Genomic DNA, 17,502 nt, shown 5'->3' on the forward strand with positions numbered 1-17,502 from the left:
GACCTCAGGAGTGGTGATTGATATGTGGTTAGATACAGTGTGTGTGTGTGTGTGTGTGTGTGTGTGTGTTCGCTAGAGAAAGCTTGCGTATGTGCATTGTCTTCTCTAGTTGACTGCACAGTGAAGCGTTGTGTGAGAGGCGGTTGTGTGCAGTCAGCAGACCTTGGGCCAGAGCAATGCCACTCTCAATCAGCTGCCTGTCTGTCTCCACAGCCATACATACCTCCAGCAGCCACAGATGAAAGGGCACCGTCAAGCTCTAGAGAGAAAAGTGGAAGTCAGTGAGATATATTTACTAAAAGAGGAAAGCACAGGGTAACGGGAAAAAGAGGACGGGCAAAGTAAGCGGCGCAGGAAGGAGGAAAGAAATCCGAGAATATCAGGAACCTTAGGCAGAAAACAATTTCTATTCCGGTGTCACCGCTGCAGCTTGATGCAAAAATCCTTTTATTGAATACCAACACACATTCCCCTCTGACGCTGATTTTCCACCTTGTTACCTCCCTCCACAGAGAACCCCAGGGAGTCTTGCTTCGAGCCGGGCCTGGTGCGCAATGGGACTCGGGTGGGTGCCGACCTCAAGCTGGGCTCCACTGTCACCTACCACTGCGACAGTGGCTACACACTAGAGGGAGACCCAACCCTCACTTGCATCATGGGGGGAGACGGCAAGCCGAGCTGGAACAAACCCAAACCCATCTGCATTGGTAAACACTGACATCTGGAGACGGTTGTTAGGAACACCAAACCACATCAGTGCTTATAGATTAATCACATGTAAACATGCATTTGTGATTATGTGATTTTTGCATGGAGCCCATTCCTACAGGTATATGTGCAGAGATTTGTGGGTTTTGCTAACGTTCATAGATGCGAGGGTGTAGCTTTAATTTAATCTGCAGTTTGAAGAGAGCTCCTTACTTTGCATATCTGCTGCTCACACACACACACGACAGAACCTGCGTCATCCTCGCTGCTCTCTGACATTCCCACGACACAACTGACACACTGTGCACATTCCCCCTGAAAAGCGGGTAAAAGGTCCCCGACGTCATCGAATCTGGCTCTCACAGTGTGAAGCCTCAGTTACATGTCAGGTGGAATGCAAGCTCATACCACGCACTTTTCCACACAAGCAAAACACATTCACATACATGGGAAGCACACTTGCACACCGATGCAAGCATGCGCAGAGCATTTTTCGGGGCTTTAAGCAGGAGAGGAGATTTGGGCCTCATCTCACCCAGGCTAACCCAGAGGGACACTTGGAAAACATTGCAATTTCACTGTGGCAAACACCAGGGACATCTTCCACCCAAAACCCAATCAGACAAGAAAAGTAATTTAGGAGTAATGGAACAGAGGGGATGGAAAAGCAGGAGGTTGGAGAGAAATGGAATTCCACACTATTGGCTTTAGACCGTCCTTCTCCATCTGCCCTGTCTCTTCATGTCTCATCTCTGTGTCTCTCTCCAGCTCCATGTGGTGGACAGTACTCAGGTTTGGAGGGAGTGGTCTTGTCTCCTGGTTACCCTGGCAACTACAGCAGTGCACGGACCTGTCTGTACTCCGTGGTGGTGCCCAAAGATTACGGTAAGCGAAGAAGGAGCATGGTATTTGTTCATTTTTTCCTAGCAGATTTTTAATTGTGCATTTGTGTGTGTGTGTGTGTTAGTGTGTAGAGGTGTTTAATTAAGTTATTCTATAATGCACAAATTGCCCTTAAACTATGCTCAAGTGCCTCACTAATTTCTATGTGTTCCTTCACCATCGAACTAATAAAGGTAGGGGAAAACAGCTGAACTTTTTTTTTTCCACACCTAAATATTCTTAGTGACAGATGTGTAGGAGACAACAAGTTTTTGGAAAACTTGTAAAAGCTCCCACACACTCACCCACACACACACACACACACACACACACACGCATCGTCTTCTTAACTTGCAATTAAAGTGCTTCAGTCAGAATGCATTTTTTTTTTTTCTTTTCATATTTTCCTACACGCAGTAAAATCACACAGTGATTGATAGTTCCCATATCAATTTTTCCTCATTGTCATACACATATTTTCACATTACTTTGGCAGAGCAATTTAATCACTATCTTACACACCAGGCTTACAATATGTCTGTCTCAGACACACACATACACACCAAAAAATAATTGGTGTCTGAAAGATCCAGAGTTCCTTGAGTTTCACTACTTTTTGGCATTTCCATCTTAAAGGTCACAGCTTGCATCCAATATGTTATCTCATACTGTAGGAGCAGCAAATTATTCAGAGAGCAAAACAATGTTGAAGTGTGACACAGCTCAAACATGCAAATACAGATGCAAGCATGTTTCACTTACTTGCCCCCAGTGTCTCCCTGCTTGACTTCCTGTCTGTCTTCCTTTCCGTATCTCCCGCTTCCTTTTCTCGTCCCTCTGGCTCTCTGATGAGTTATCAGAGTGGTGCCTCTCCAAGGCGAAGCTCAAGTCCCGCCGTTGTTAAATTACACCAAACAGCAGTGGCCGGCATGTGTTTCGGGTACTTCACCCCAGTCTTTGCATGTTGAGGTCATGATGCCCATTCTGAGGTCTGGCGCTTCTCCAGAACGACTGGGCACCCATTCTTCTTAGACCCCGTCGGCATCATATTTCACTCTATGGAGTCAAAGCGAGGGAGGAAATTGAAATAATTAAAGTCCACATTTGCATTTTCCTGGAAAATGACAGCGAGGCCCAAGGCAACACACTTTTTCGTGCAGAGCCACAATTGCTCTCGCCTCCATTCTTGCCGCTTCTCATTAGGCTGATGCACCAGCCCTAATGATAGGCTATTTTCCTCAATGCAGAGGACAGGGTGGGTGTCACTGCAACCACTGGCTTATAGACTCGGCTCGCAGATAGAGGTGAAGAGGATGTGCAAATAAAGGAAACCACTGAAGCCGAGTAGGAGAAAACAGACACTGAATCATGCTGAAGAGTATCTCCGAAGATAAGGTCCTGCCATCACACCTAATGGAGAGCACTAGTCCTCTGTTCTCTCTGCCCTCTCCATCTCTGCCTCATCCTCCCTTCAACCTACAAAATACAAGCAAAGTAGACTTAGATGAGATGTGAAAGGGCTGAATATGTTCAGGCAATAGCTGCAGAAAGGGTGGGTTGAAAGGATGAAAGCACCATCGTGGAGCTTTAGCTGCACATTGTACAACAGATTGGCTGTCATTGCCAAAGCCTTTCATCTACTGACAAGCCATCAAGCCCAGACAGGATTGCTGATCTAGTCGTGTAATATCATTTTTTGGTCTTGTTGTCATAACTGGCAGTATTATCCACCTCGCTTTAAAGAAGACATTTTGAGTGAAATTGCTGTTGATGATATTCTTTTGAATGAGGATAGTGCAGAGTTCTGTGTTATTTCAAATGGATTTCAGAGTTTTGCGTGTGACTGATGCAGTCACTCATTTCAGCTAATTTCAGTTTCCTCTGATGTCAGTTTTCTGTTCATATCTGTCTCTTACAGTGGTCTTCAGTCAATTCGCCTTCTTCCAGACAGCTCTGAATGACATTGTGGAGGTTTATGATGGAGCGACACAGCACTCCCGGGTTCTCAGCTCCCTTTCCGGAGCACACACAGGTACTTACACCATAACACACATTCAGATGCATGCGTTCCCATTTTGGGGTTGCTGCTATGGGGGATATTATAGCAGGTATTAGAAGGGAAGGGAAGTGGGAAATAGAAGCTATATACATTGAACTGCAGGTTGTGTGCACATGCTTTTGATTTGATTATTTGATCTCCCGGCCATTTTTTATTTACATGACAGGGGACTAAATAAAATGTTGTCCTAGCCGTATCCCTTTCAGAGGGATCCGGTTAGACTCAGAGACAAATTGCTGACACAGGCAGAGCTGCCGTGGCTGCAGGTGGGCTCCAGTGAGCTGTAAAACAATTCAACAGCGACAACAACAACCTAAAGAGTCACAGGGATAACATATCAGCAGACAGGCTCAAGAAGACTCGCATGCACATACTCCTGAAGGGGTATTACACAAACAGACGTCAACTCTCAGGATATATGCGGATGCAGTTATGTAGGCGAACAAGGGCGCTCGCACATACACAAACACTTGTGTGCCCGGGTTTAAGCCTGCTACTCAAAGCTGCGTTAACATTATCACAACTGTCGTAAGTAGCAAATTACAACCTTAAATCAGGGCTGTTATTTTTATGATCTTGCTCATGCAACAATCTCAGCTTCTTCTTTACATATCACTGTACCGAATGCCATTTTTTAACATTCAAAGCTTCTATTGAGGTTATTGAATAGAGCTTTGACTGTCTGTCTTCATATTTCATGATGTCACCATCCTAAAAATAAAGAATAAATATAAAGTCCTCAAGCAAAATTCATAATTAATAATAATAAAGTGATTAATTAGATTTAATGAGTTAGTCTTTTTTAATTAAATGAAGTTTCTCTGATGAATAAATGTAATTTTTGATGCTGCTCCATAACCACTAGAGTGGATCTGCTACCAGCATAACCAACATGTTTTTAGCATGGGAGCTAACATGCTCAGGGGCAGTAAATGTCACACTTGTTTTGTGTTAACACCACCAACTCCATCAACCGGGAGGAAACCACAGCGATCTAACCTGTTAAAGGGGGCTTGATCCATCACAGCAGGCCTAGTTTTTTGGCTTGTGCTTGTAAGTCATCTTAATCTCAACAGCTCTTGTAACACTATGAGTCTACTTTAGCGGGTAAGTCTTGCCCTGTCTCTAACTGTGCAGAAATACTGGGTTTAATCGGAATGAATAGAAATACAAAAAAAGCTGCACTGCATTCAAATGTTGATTTTAGATTCAAATGTCAACATTACAAGTAGAGCTTCAAGGCTTTGAGCTATTTGGTACAGCCCTACAAACACTACTTTTACATTTTTCCAAGACCTTTAATTTACTTATGTAATTAACAAACACGACCATACAATCTAGCAAAGCTTAGAATATCACAACAGCATTTTCTGATTTATTATTCACAGTTTAAAATTCAGTTATGGAGAGAACTCCCAGTTTCCCATGAACAGCAGTCGTATTTTCCTGCCCAGTTAATTTCAAGAGACGCAAGTACTTTCAGCCAAGCATGTGAGAAACATCTGTTGACTGCACTCTTTCACAACCCAATGCTGTCACCTTAACCCTGGTCGCGGAATGCCAAACGGTAACCAAAGCGTATCCAAAATCTAGTCATCGCACGAGCTCATAACCCAGCCCTACTTTTGTTTTTATTTTAGTTGAGAGTAATCCTAATTTAAACTTTATTCTTAATCTTAAAGATAAAGTTTAAACCTGAACTAGTCCCTAAATTAAGTGTGCCCTCTTTTGAAAACACGTCTGAATACATGTCCAACAGATGTACAGTTGGCGTACACAAAGATGGAAGAGAGGAACAAGTGTGTGAATGAAGGATAGCAAATAGGATAACTGTTGTAAGGATAAAAGTGACAAGGCCAAGGACAACAAATGATTTTTGTTGCAACAATCTTGTAAAATTGCGGAAGCTTGTGATAAATGCCAGAACTGTATTGATGGACCACAAAAGAAACAGCTTGAATAGGGGAGGTTCGACCTTTCAAGAGGGGTGGAGTGAAAAGGTGTGTGACTTTAGGGCAGCCCTCCATCTCAACCTGCCCTCGCCCTGTTTCTTGACAAAAGCAAAATGATTACTTTGGTTTGTGTCCAGGGCAGCCTCAGAAAATCCAGTTTACGGCTCAATAAACAGGCCGCTATATTAACTGAGGACTCCTGGCGGCAGGTTCACAGAGCTCTCTAACCAGGCATGGCAGAGCAGAGCTGACACAGTTTGGCAAGGGAAGAGAGACTTTTAGCCCACACAGACGGTGCTGCTGAGGAACTAGTGCACGCAGGCATAACTAGCATGAATTAGGCATAATCCAGAAGTGTGTACCTTCATGCACCACACAAGGAAAACGAAGCTCACAAATCCACAAACATCCACATCTGCAAGCTTGTAAAGCCAGAAATTCACCCATTCAGACTAAATATACAAGCTGTCATTATGAGCAGTAAAATATAGCCAGGTAATGAGTATTTTAGTGGTCGGCAGGATATTATTTGTCAAGCATGGTAAATCACAGTTTTCAAAACAAAAGGCAGTTTGCTATGATTATCCTGACCCTGAAAAGCATATTACATTAAACTCTCGTCTCAGTATAGCATTCAACAGTGTGTTGTCATTACTGTCATGTTAGGCGAGGCAAATCACACAAGAAAAGGTAATGATTGTGACTGTTTGAAGGCAGCGGTGACAGACAGTATAAAATGAGTGGAAAGGGGGAGATGAATTAGTGAATGATAAAAGGTAAGAATTGGAAAAGAGAAGGAGACGGCACGTAGGCAGCAAGGACAAAAGCACTGGATCAAGGAATCAATGAGATTTATCTAAATGCAAATTTTTGAATTGATTTTAAAAAAAGGCAGTTGTCACTCTCTTGGCCATCATTTTATCTGTGACCAGTGAGTCCATTTCACTGCGATCATGCTTTGCTGCTTTTGTTTCAGTGAAAGTGCCGATTTATTTATAAAACGTGAATTTCTTTACGGGGCTATTTTTAACTTTAAACCTGTTTGAGTTGTGGTTTAACAGCTGGAGTGTTAATCTCTGACATTGATCCCCATGACTGCTGCATCCGACTCAGTGCACACCAACAACTGCCGCTGAATTTTGACTATTGACTTCCAGCCAAAGTCACATCCGTCCTTGTGAGTCTTCCATACGCCAGCATGGAGGATCATTATAAGGGCAAAGTGTTTTGGAGCTGGAACGTGGCCAGAAGGTTGATAAGTTACGTGCTGACACATGTTTGATCTGTCTGGATGAATACCTGCCCCGCGCAGCAAATTATGAAACACTGTCACCATGACAGCACGCAGCAAGGGCGTCTTCTAATAAACTACCCAGCATGCCTTGGGGATCCGACAGTGAGACTTGAAAAATCACGGCGGTGACGCTTTAAGAAACTGTGCCGTCGGAGCTATCTCAGGACACTGCACTTGAAGGTGCAGAAATATTCACACACTCTTTTAAAACGTGAGCTAAACATGCATGCACAGGATCGACTCACTGACATAGACACACAGATGTTGCCTCTGGGGTTAAGCACGTCTGCCTCCCACTACAGTGTGACAGCAAGCAGACACAGAGTAATGAGATCCACTGCAGAGAGCCAGTCAGCAGCACACTGAGAGAGAGACAGAGAGGCAGAGGCAGAGATGCTCACACTTTGTATCATGTTCTACGTCAGTCAACAAACAGTGTTCCACCACAGTAGATGCATCACGGGGGTTTTCCTTGAGTTTAATTACACCATGAGCTGATGGGGACAGCGGGTGATCATAGCAGTAATGAAATATGAGGATCTGATTTATAGTCATGGGATTGACATTTTGCCAGAGATAAAAGGTCTTGGAGGAATTGAACACTCAACAAGTATTGAACCCTCTAAAATTTCTCAGGACTTGTAAGTTGAAAGATGTGACAGCCAGTAGAGCAAAAGGTGGATATCAGAAACTAATCTCATACACTTAGACCCAACTGAAAGGCCTGTCTGCACAAATAGGTTTCCACATGCCAAGTTAAAACAGAGCACAACTGACCAAATTTACCGTTCCAAAAACCTGCAGCATTGACAAAAGCTCGGTCATCCTTGGTCCTGAATTATGACAGATGGACAGCCACTAAGCTCCGGTCAGGTGACCTTAGTGTCCCGCCTGCACATTATGCTGCTAAGACTTCTGACTCTAAGCAGGAGCTTGATTTTGGAAGGCCTTGCACTGCAGGTGACAAACCTAACCTTGAGTTTGATTCTGTATTTCACAAGCAGATGATAAAGTAAAGTCAAGGGAGCTGTGATCCCCGCAGCTGCTTCTAAAGCACTTAGGAGGCATGCTGCACCATTTTAAACCAGCTGCAGATTCTCCAGTAATGATTTGTTAATTGGGGATGTGAGCAGAGAGCCACAATAGTCCAGCTGGGACAAGACAAAGAAATTAACCATAAATTATAAATATTTCTGAGCTGGTAAAAACAAAGAGCATGACAGTCAGCTAACATGTTGTTCAAAGCTCATATGCTGATCTAATGTAGCCTCTAAGCTCCCAGAACATGACTTGATAGAGGCCGACTGCGGTCAGATGCTCAGCTGTACATGTGACACAGTGCTATCAGTGCCAATAATCAGGACTTCCATTTAGTCACAAGGGGCTGAAGGAAATTGTTTGCTATCCAATGAGCATAGCAGATAAGCCTAATCATGACAGTAAAATATTAGGATCTTAATAATCAGCATGAATTTGCATATTGTGATATGCTTAGTTTGCCTCATAAAGCTATATAAGCCTAGTCCTAACGTGAAGCCTAAAGTTAGTTAGCACTGCTCTAGAATAAATGATCTTCATATCTTCAATAATAGATTTTCACTGACATCAGATGTTACTTCACACTTTCCTGCAATGCTGGATGTGATCATAGCTTCCAAATATATCCATATTCTGAGAGCTGCAGTATGCTCTCTTTTACACCATCATTAGCAGATTTCCTACCACTTTCCTCTCATGCTGGACACACACAGTCCCCAAAATAGTCACTGAAATTCACACTTAAATTGTGATTTAACAAGACTGATGTAGGCAATATTATTTATCTAACTGCGTAGGTGATTAGATGGCAGTCATGTAGTTAGAAACAGTGGCAGTGCACTCACACAAATATAAACTGAAGGCAACACTTTGCTAAAAAAGTGTCTTTTATTTTTTTCTCATCTCAGGCGAGTCGTTGCCACTAGCAACCTCCAACCAAATCCTGATCCGCTTCACCTCCAAAGGCCAATCCAGCTCTAGAGGATTCCACCTGGTATACCAGGGTAAGTGCGTAACACACAGACACACACACACACACACACACACAGATGCACACAAACAAATCCTGCTGTCTTGTTCCTGTTGGATCCCCTCTGTTCTAACAGCCCAATTCCCCTCCATAATAGATGACTTGTTGAGTTATTTCGAAAGGATTCACCTTCAGCCGCAGCTTGAGCTGTGATGTGCTTGTGTGTGTGTGTGTGTGTATGTGTGTGTCAGCAGAAGTGTGTGCTCTGGAGCATTAACACTGTAGAAGTATAGCAGTCTGTTGAAAAAGGTTGTGCTTAAACTCCCCTGTTCTTCTATTCCCCTAAGAGGGTCTTTTCTCTTGAACTGTTATTTTCCTTAAACAATGCACTGTACCAGAAATGACATTTGCTGCAGATATCCAAAGGCAATTGCAGCTCTGGAGAAAGTTTAATGAATAAATCATTCATTTTTTTATTGTAAGTAAGCTGAAGGAACCACAAGGCAAAGAGAAGCTGAATACCATGTTTTGTATTATTTATTTGGGACACAGTGTGATCATTCAGTGACACCCACAGTAACTTTCCTAACAAATAACTCCATTGATGAAGTCTTGAGATTCTTAGAAAAGCTTACAAGAAAACAAAGTGTTTGGAGAACTAATTGTGAAATCTATCATGAACTGGCTATAATCAGCGACAGAAGAGAGAAACAGCCATTTTCTTGGAAATGTCACAGGTGATGACATCGAATCAACACATTTAATCACCCTGTTTTTCACTCTGTTTCTCCAAAGCTGTGCCACGGACCAGTGCCACCCAGTGCAGCTCGGTCCCTGAGCCCCGCAATGGCCGCCGTATGGGTAACAACTTTGCTGTTGGCGCTGTGATCCGCTTTGAGTGCAGTCCAGGTTATATGCTGGAGGGATCGAGCGCCATTGAATGTTTGACAGTTCCCAATGCCCTGGCACAATGGAACAGCTCCATACCCAGCTGTATAGGTAGGGCATGAATACTCAAATACACACACCAGAGTCACAAACACAGACACAAACATTTGCCAGCCAGCTTGTTTGTTTATTTGTCTTGCTCTCTTTTCTTGGCTTCTTTCTTTCTTTCTTTCTTTCTTTGTTTACTTTATTTTTTCATTCTCTTTCTTTCCATCTTTCCCTCCGTCTCTGTGTCTCTCCCACTTGGTGCCTCAAGTGTCAAACTCTCGTTACTACGACACAGATGTGGGCTGCCAGCCATTGCCTGCAGCGATACAGCGAGATTCAGCCATGCAGTTCACAGGTGGCAGGCACGGCTGAGGGTCACAACTACACACAGACATACACACGTGCTCATATGGGGGATATCCACATGTATATACAAAGGCGCACTCTCACACACACTGCATACAGCTGTAGCAGATGCTTCTGTGCTGTCACCAGATGTGTAAATGTGCAGAGCAAGCTGGGAAGACAGTGTTGTAAGAGTGTAAACTAGACGTGCTACACTGTTTCTAGTATAACAGTGCAAGTGTGTGTGTGTGTGTGTATGTGTGTGTGTGTGTGTGTGTGTGTGCTTTCCTGGCCAGCTGGTTGAGAGTAGTTGTGATTTAATGAACTTCTTTAAATAACTATTGTGATTTTTTTCTTATCTTTTACTTAACCTGTTGTGTGATCTTCATCCTGTTTGCCTATTAACACTTGTTTGAAGGAAACTCCTTAATCCCACTAACATAATCAGATCTGTGTTTGAGGAAAAAGATTAACAAAGAAGATTAAGGAATTTTAACAAATTTTTCAATAGTATTTCAGTGTGCAAATTTATATTATTTATTTATTATTTATTTATTGTTGGCATTCACCTAATCTGCTGTCCTTACATCTTGGTACATCCCGTCTGTCGCCATGATACATTTGGTACACTGCGATATGACGTCTTTTCATCAAGCTCATCCCTTTTTATCCTTTTTTTTTTCCCTACAGTTCCATGTGGAGGCAACTTGACCCACAGAACTGGCACCATCTTATCTCCTGGCTTTCCTGAGCCGTACCTCAACAGCCTCAACTGTGTCTGGAAGATCACTGTTCCTGAAGGATCAGGGATCCAGGTTTGTGTTGCAGAGTTTCCCCCTGGCATCGGCGTACCTCCTGGGTGACAGAATTGGGTAACACTTTACTTGAAGGTATCTACGTAAGGGTGACATGACACTGTCAGAACTATGACATGACACTGTCATGAACACGTCATAAACATTATGAACATGTCATAAATGTTTATGACTGCTGTCATTAAGTTGACATTGTTTTGGTTGTCTTGATTGTGACAACTTGACATTAATCAAAGTGACATTACCAGGAGTTGTCTTTGTCATGACAAGTTGATAATGACAACTTGACAATAACATAAAGACATCTTCTGGTTAATGTCAAGTTGTCATTATAAGGACATCCCAAACAAATTTAATGTCAACTTGTCATGACAAAGACAATTTCTGGTAATGTCATCCTGGTTAATGTCAAGTTGTCATAATAAGGACATCCCAAATAAATTTAATGTCAACTTGTCATGACAAAGACAACTTCTGGTATTGTCGTCCTGGTTAATGTCAAGATGTCATGATAAGGACAATTTCTAGTAATGTCATCCTGGTTATGTCAAGTTGTCATTACAAGGACATCCCAAAGAAATTTAATGTCATGTTGTCATGACAAAGACATCTTCTGGTAATGTCACTTTGATTAATGTCAACTTGTCATAATCAAGACAACCCAAACAATGTCAACTTGTCATTACAAAAACCGAATGACACTTACTGACAGCAGTCATAAACGTTTATAACATGTACATAATGTTATGACAAGTTTATGATCGTGTCATGTCATAGTTATGACAGTGTCATGTCACCCTTATGTAGATACCTTCAAGTAAAGTGTTACCCAGAATTGTGATAATCAGATCATGCAAAAATGAGTTTAATCCATGAGTAAATCAGAGACAGATTCCACTATGTTAATAACATAGTGTAATACGTTACATCCCCTAACTCATCCCTAAGTCAGAAACTGTGTTTTGGCAAGTATACTTTAGAAATATAAAAAAAATGTAACCTATCCACACACTGTCCAGATATGAAAAATTATATAATAATAATACTCTTCATGAAACAGTATAATAATTAACTCAACAGGCAATAAAACGAGAACATTTATAGTTTTTTATCTGCCTACTGTCAGCATGTTAGTTTAACAGCTTGTGTCTATTAATGAATATTCTGAGGCTGAGCTGCAGTGACCTATTGCAGTTCTCTTAAAACATAATGAGTATCTGTTCACTTAAAACGGTCTCTTGTCACACTGTTAAAGGAATTAGCTGATTTTATTTACCTTTAGCCTGTAGCCTTTAAAGCTCTGCATGGCCTCGACAACAAGCTCCTGTGTGGTGATATGTTTTCAGCTTACCCAGGGCTAATTAACAGAGCTACCCACAGTATATTAAGTTATAGCATTTACAGTACTCAGGGTACAGGAGAGCTGCTAAACGATAAAGTCTTCAGACTTTACAGAGGCTCAGAATTTAATTTAGCAGATCACTATACCAGAAACTTGAGATTGCACAACTTGAAATGCATTTTTATATAATTGCCCCTTCAATTACTTTACTTTTCGTTCTTGGGAGTTAATTCAGTTTGCATATTCTTATTCTTTGATGCGTGTGTGATGGAAAACCCCCCAGGAACCTGTGTGAAGTCCCTGTGGATCTGCCTGACGGAAAGTTTTTAGGCTTACGCTTCAGCCTCTGTGGTTAATGACCTCAGTGCAGTCCCTCAGCTATTAGCTCCTCCACCTCAGCTGACTGTCCTTGCAGGTCAAATACACGAGATGGCCCACAGGCACACTTAGCATGCTGCACTACACACTAACATGGCAATAGCTTGGAGGTGAAACAGACCAAGAATAAGAACAGAGAGCTGGCTGTAGGCACATGCTCTGAAAGGCAAACGACATGACACTGTAATGTATATGTACCTGATTGACATCTGTATAGTTGGGTGATGATACATGATAGCTTTCTGGGCCAGCACTGCACACACAGACACACACACTTCCTTATTTGCTAAGGGATCACTGCTTGTGTTACCAAAATGTGACGTGCTAACTGTAGAGGCTTTGCTGCATCCCTCCTCTTCCTAGTCCACCTCATCTTCTTCATGCCATCGTTTTCTTTCTCTCTGTTGCTCCCCTTCTACCAGCTCGCAGAGACACATTAGATTGGAGTGTCACGATCCAGAAGAGAACTTAAAGGAGCGAGGTGCCTTGCCGGCACATTTGCCGTGGCTCCCTAATGAAAGATCAATCTGTGATCTGCGTCGTCTCCCCGGGATGCGCCAGAGCCCCTACCGCCCCTTTAATTGGCTCGTATCCGATCTATAACCATCAGAGGCAGAGGAGAGGGCCGGGGACTAAATGTGAGAGGAACAGAAAAGGGAGGCTTGGAGAGAGTACAAGAATTGAGAACACAAAGAATGTTGAAGAAACAGATGAATTTTATCTGAAGACAGAGAACAAAGATGGAGTAGATGGCACAGCGCGGCCCCCTTTCACACAGTCACTTTAATTTGTTAGTGCTCCGGCAATTTTATCTATTTGGGGTAAGCCTCCCACACTTTCTGGTTAGCATTCGGCAGCCAAATAAGTTTTAAAATCCATAATTTAGGCAATCTCTCTGAGCATCCAGAATGCTATTCTTACAGTATGTGGTATCTGTTTTTTTCTCTGTGGTGGTGACTGTTCTTTGAGGACACAGACACACTGAGTTAGAAGTCTCAGTCCGCCTTTCTTTGAAGAATATCCAACATTCTCTGCAGCTGTCATACAGTTTTCTTAATTTCAAATCCAGTGCCCACCCCTTGAACGCAGCATTCCAAAAGGTTGTTTGAAATAAAGACAAGAAAGCAAAGGCACACTTTATGGCACAATGACTATTGTTCTTTTCTATGGAGAATTATGAACTTCTGCTATTAAAGACCTTCATAGCTTTGATCATACCTTAAACAGTATAGAAAGAATGTTATTGATGTTATTTGAGTACACTTCGCAGGATTTGTTGCTCACTGTTTGTAGACTCAACATTGAAACTTGACTGATCCTCCCTATATCAATTGTATGTACGCTACAGGCTACTGTACTACTACAGTAATGTAACATTTGTTATAATGGAAAAATCGATACTTAAGCAAGCTAACAAATTACCGTCGGCACCTACCTGTCCAACAGAAAACAGGCCAAGTCCACGTCGTTCTTCATCCTCTACTTCAGTGCTTGCCAGAGAAAGTGAAAGTGAAAGCAGACCCCAGATACACTCTCGCTTTGGAGCAAGCTTGGTGTTTCACCTCACTTTATTTGCGTGTTTTTGGTGCTGTGTCCGTGCTTTTGGATGTGTGCTGCCACTACCTGGTCTTTACCCTTTTATATTGTCCTGAACTCACCTGCATGCTGCTAGTGGCTGGTGGCTACACACTACTGCTATACCATACAGGCAGAGGGCAGGGTCTCTGCGGATCAATACACTGCCACACACTTACAGTGTATTGGTTCAGAAGTGATGATTGAGAGACGATTGTATTCACCTAAGGGCGTCATGGTGGTGTGGTGGTTAGCACTGTTGCCTCACAGCCAGAGGGTTCCTGGTTCAGTCGCAGGAGGGAGCCCTCCTCTGCGGAGTTAGCATGTTCTCCCCATGTCAGCGTGGGTTTTCTCCAGGTACTCCAGCTTCCTTCCACAGTCCAAAGACATGCAGGTTAATTGGTGACTCTAAATTGTCCGTAGGTGTGAATGTGAGTGTGAATGGTTGTCTGTCTCTATGTGTCAGCCCTGTGATAGTCTGGTGGCCTGTCCAGGGTGTACCCTGCCTCTCGCCCAATGTCAGCTGGGATAGGCTCAAGTAGTTCACTTTGTCAGGGACGAGACAGCTGCTACCCTAGAGATGAGAGTAGTAATTAGCCAAATGGCCATTCTCTTCAAGACTTCAGTTTCACTTTTCTATGTTGTGTGCCTCTCACTCGTCTTCAGCCCTTCAATCTCATTTCTGAATTCCCCATAGACACCCACCCTTGACCCTACTGTTACTGCTCTGCTTCCTAAATCCCATCCTTTTTTTTGTTGTCGATCCCTTCCCTGCCTCAGATCCAGGTAATCAGCTTTGTCACAGAGCAGAACTGGGACTCGCTGGAGGTGTTCGACGGAGGAGACAACACCGACACTATGCTTGGCAGCTTCTCAGGTATTGCTGTTATGTATTGGTATGTGTGCATCCGTTTCCATGCGTGTATTTAATCACGTTTTCAATGTTTATTCCAACCTCAACCTTGGACACGAAACACATTTTTTTAAATCACCCATCTGTATACTTGCCAGAAAAAGCATAGAGCAGCAGAATAGTCTAATCAGTTTTCACAGAACAGAATATGACCTGGATCACATACTGTATGTGTTAAACAACATATACAGTATTAAACATGGGACACAGCTGGCATTGTAACATCGCTTAATTAAATTCAGAGTAGATAAAGGCAGCTGGTGCAGTCATGGAAAAGTTTCAAATTTCCAAAGTGTTTGAGCTTCCCCTGAAAAATCTTGGTCCAATTCTACAAAGGTTAGCCTCTGCTGTGTGAAGTTGAACTGAGCGTTTGTTTACAGTATCTGCTACGAAGATACAGCAACAGGGAATTGTCCCTTTGTTTGTGCTTGGAACCTGACCAAAAGTAAATGTTAGATGTACCCTGAAGTATAGAGATGAAAGAGAAGTGCCAGGCTCACAAATCTGAGTTATTAAACAACCAATTTTAGGTCATGCTGTATCTGTAGAACATATGATTTTATTAAGTGCTTTGTTTGGTTTTGTTGTTTTGGACGGATTTTTGTTTCATTTATTACCAGCTGAATACATTCCCACACACTGAAAGAAACTAATAGCTCCTTCCTTTGTCTTGTTTACGCAAATAGGTTGCACTATTATGCATCTGTGTTCCCAAAAAATCCTGATACATCTATCCACAGTGATTCATGCCTGCACTTTTGCTGCATGTGCACACAGACACACACACCCTTAAGTGGGCAAACGTAAAAAGAACAAGATTTTCAGCTATTTGCCAGTAGCTTATACAGTTAGTTATGGTCGGCCCATGCAGGAGATAGCATTGCTAAACTCCACTATTAATCTTCTCCCCAAGGCACCACGGTTCCAGCTCTCCTCAACAGCACCTCCAACCAACTCTACCTCCACTTTTTCTCTGATATTAGTGTGTCTGCAGCTGGATTCAGGCTGGAATACAAAAGTAAGTGAAAAAACAGTTCGCATCACTGGATGTAAAGTACCAACACCCTGAGGAGCAGAAGTAATAAATCCAACAGGAGTGCATTTCTTATAAAGCCTTGCTGGTTGTCTCTCCTGAGGGTCAGTTGTCTCTCCTGCAATGTTTTAGTCGCAGTTTGCATTATGATATTTTAATTTTTAATCCTCTGTGTTTCTGTATAATTTCTAAATCTCCATTCTTTGTTCTCTGTCCCTGTCGTCTTTTTTCATCTTTTTCTCAGCGGTGTCTCTGACCAACTGTCCAGAGCCTGTGGTTCCTATGAATGGCATCAAGGTTGGGGAGCGTCTTCAGATGAATAACGTGGTGTCTTTCCAGTGTGAACCGGGATATACTTTACAGGTAACATCTCCTACCTTCAGGTGTGGTTCAGTCATATGCAACCATACATTGATGCTTATCCTTTTCTAGTTTTTGCCGGTGTCCTTCCTGTCCTTTTCACTTATCTCCTCAAGCAGTGGTCACATTTTACAGTAGTGGATAAAGCAATCTGGGGTAAACTGGATGTATGTGTATCCAGATATTTAAGTTAACTTTAGAAGTTTATTTACGTATGTATCTATTTTTTTAGCCCCAGTGAACTGTGTGCTCTTGATTATGGTAGAGTAATTAAATCAGTGTAAACATATTTGCAGTAATATGGAGTACTGTGACTTTAGCATTAATAGACACCAGTTAGAGAATGTATACACCTCATATGCATATGCTGAGCTTAGTGTTTTTTGGAAAAATTGGTCATATGGTTTTATAGATTATAGATTTAGTGATGATTGTTTTGATTCATCCCTGTCATCCACCCTGGATGTTATGATGCATGCATGTATCAGTCAGGACAGGTATCAGGACAGATACTATCAGGACAGGTATCCTCCATCTGCTGCCTGTAATTTATTGGATGATGTGCTGTAAACTCAGAATTCTGCACAGCCTCTGAGTTTGACTGTTCTGCACATCCTCCAGAGCTCCCACTGTAGTCAGCTGGGCTTCAGGGGACAGATGGTGACATCTGTACAACACACTGGATGCAGTAGTTCACACAAATTCTATTTGAGAGTTTCCTCTCCACTTTGCGCTACACAAGTCCATCCGGACCTGTCCAATTGCTGTGACAAAGAGCTTTGGTGAAGATTAATAACAGCAAGACAAAAAGCAGGTGTGAGTAAAAAAAAAAAGAATGTTGAGAAAATTATTTCAGTCAAAATAATTACTTCACTTAACATTACTTCCATGAAAGATGTGCA

At 42.4% G+C, this 17,502-nt stretch overlaps 1 protein-coding gene across 1 annotated transcript in view; it reads left to right on the top strand.

The window, feature by feature from the left end:
• The window catches only part of csmd2 (CUB and Sushi multiple domains 2), a 289,863-nt gene that overhangs the window by 210,134 nt on the left and 62,227 nt on the right, over positions 1–17,502 (top strand). Inside the window, exons 31-39 of the mRNA XM_033636937.2 lie at positions 513–707; positions 1,477–1,593; positions 3,509–3,622; positions 8,842–8,937; positions 9,699–9,902; positions 10,875–10,999; positions 15,075–15,171; positions 16,121–16,225; positions 16,485–16,603. Of these exons, the coding sequence (XP_033492828.1) occupies positions 513–707; positions 1,477–1,593; positions 3,509–3,622; positions 8,842–8,937; positions 9,699–9,902; positions 10,875–10,999; positions 15,075–15,171; positions 16,121–16,225; positions 16,485–16,603 (1,172 nt within the window). The remainder of the gene's footprint in view (positions 1–512; positions 708–1,476; positions 1,594–3,508; positions 3,623–8,841; positions 8,938–9,698; positions 9,903–10,874; positions 11,000–15,074; positions 15,172–16,120; positions 16,226–16,484; positions 16,604–17,502) is intronic.

Source organism: Epinephelus lanceolatus, chromosome 16, assembly GCF_041903045.1.
Source record: "Epinephelus lanceolatus isolate andai-2023 chromosome 16, ASM4190304v1, whole genome shotgun sequence".
NCBI lineage: Eukaryota > Metazoa > Chordata > Actinopteri > Perciformes > Serranidae > Epinephelus > Epinephelus lanceolatus.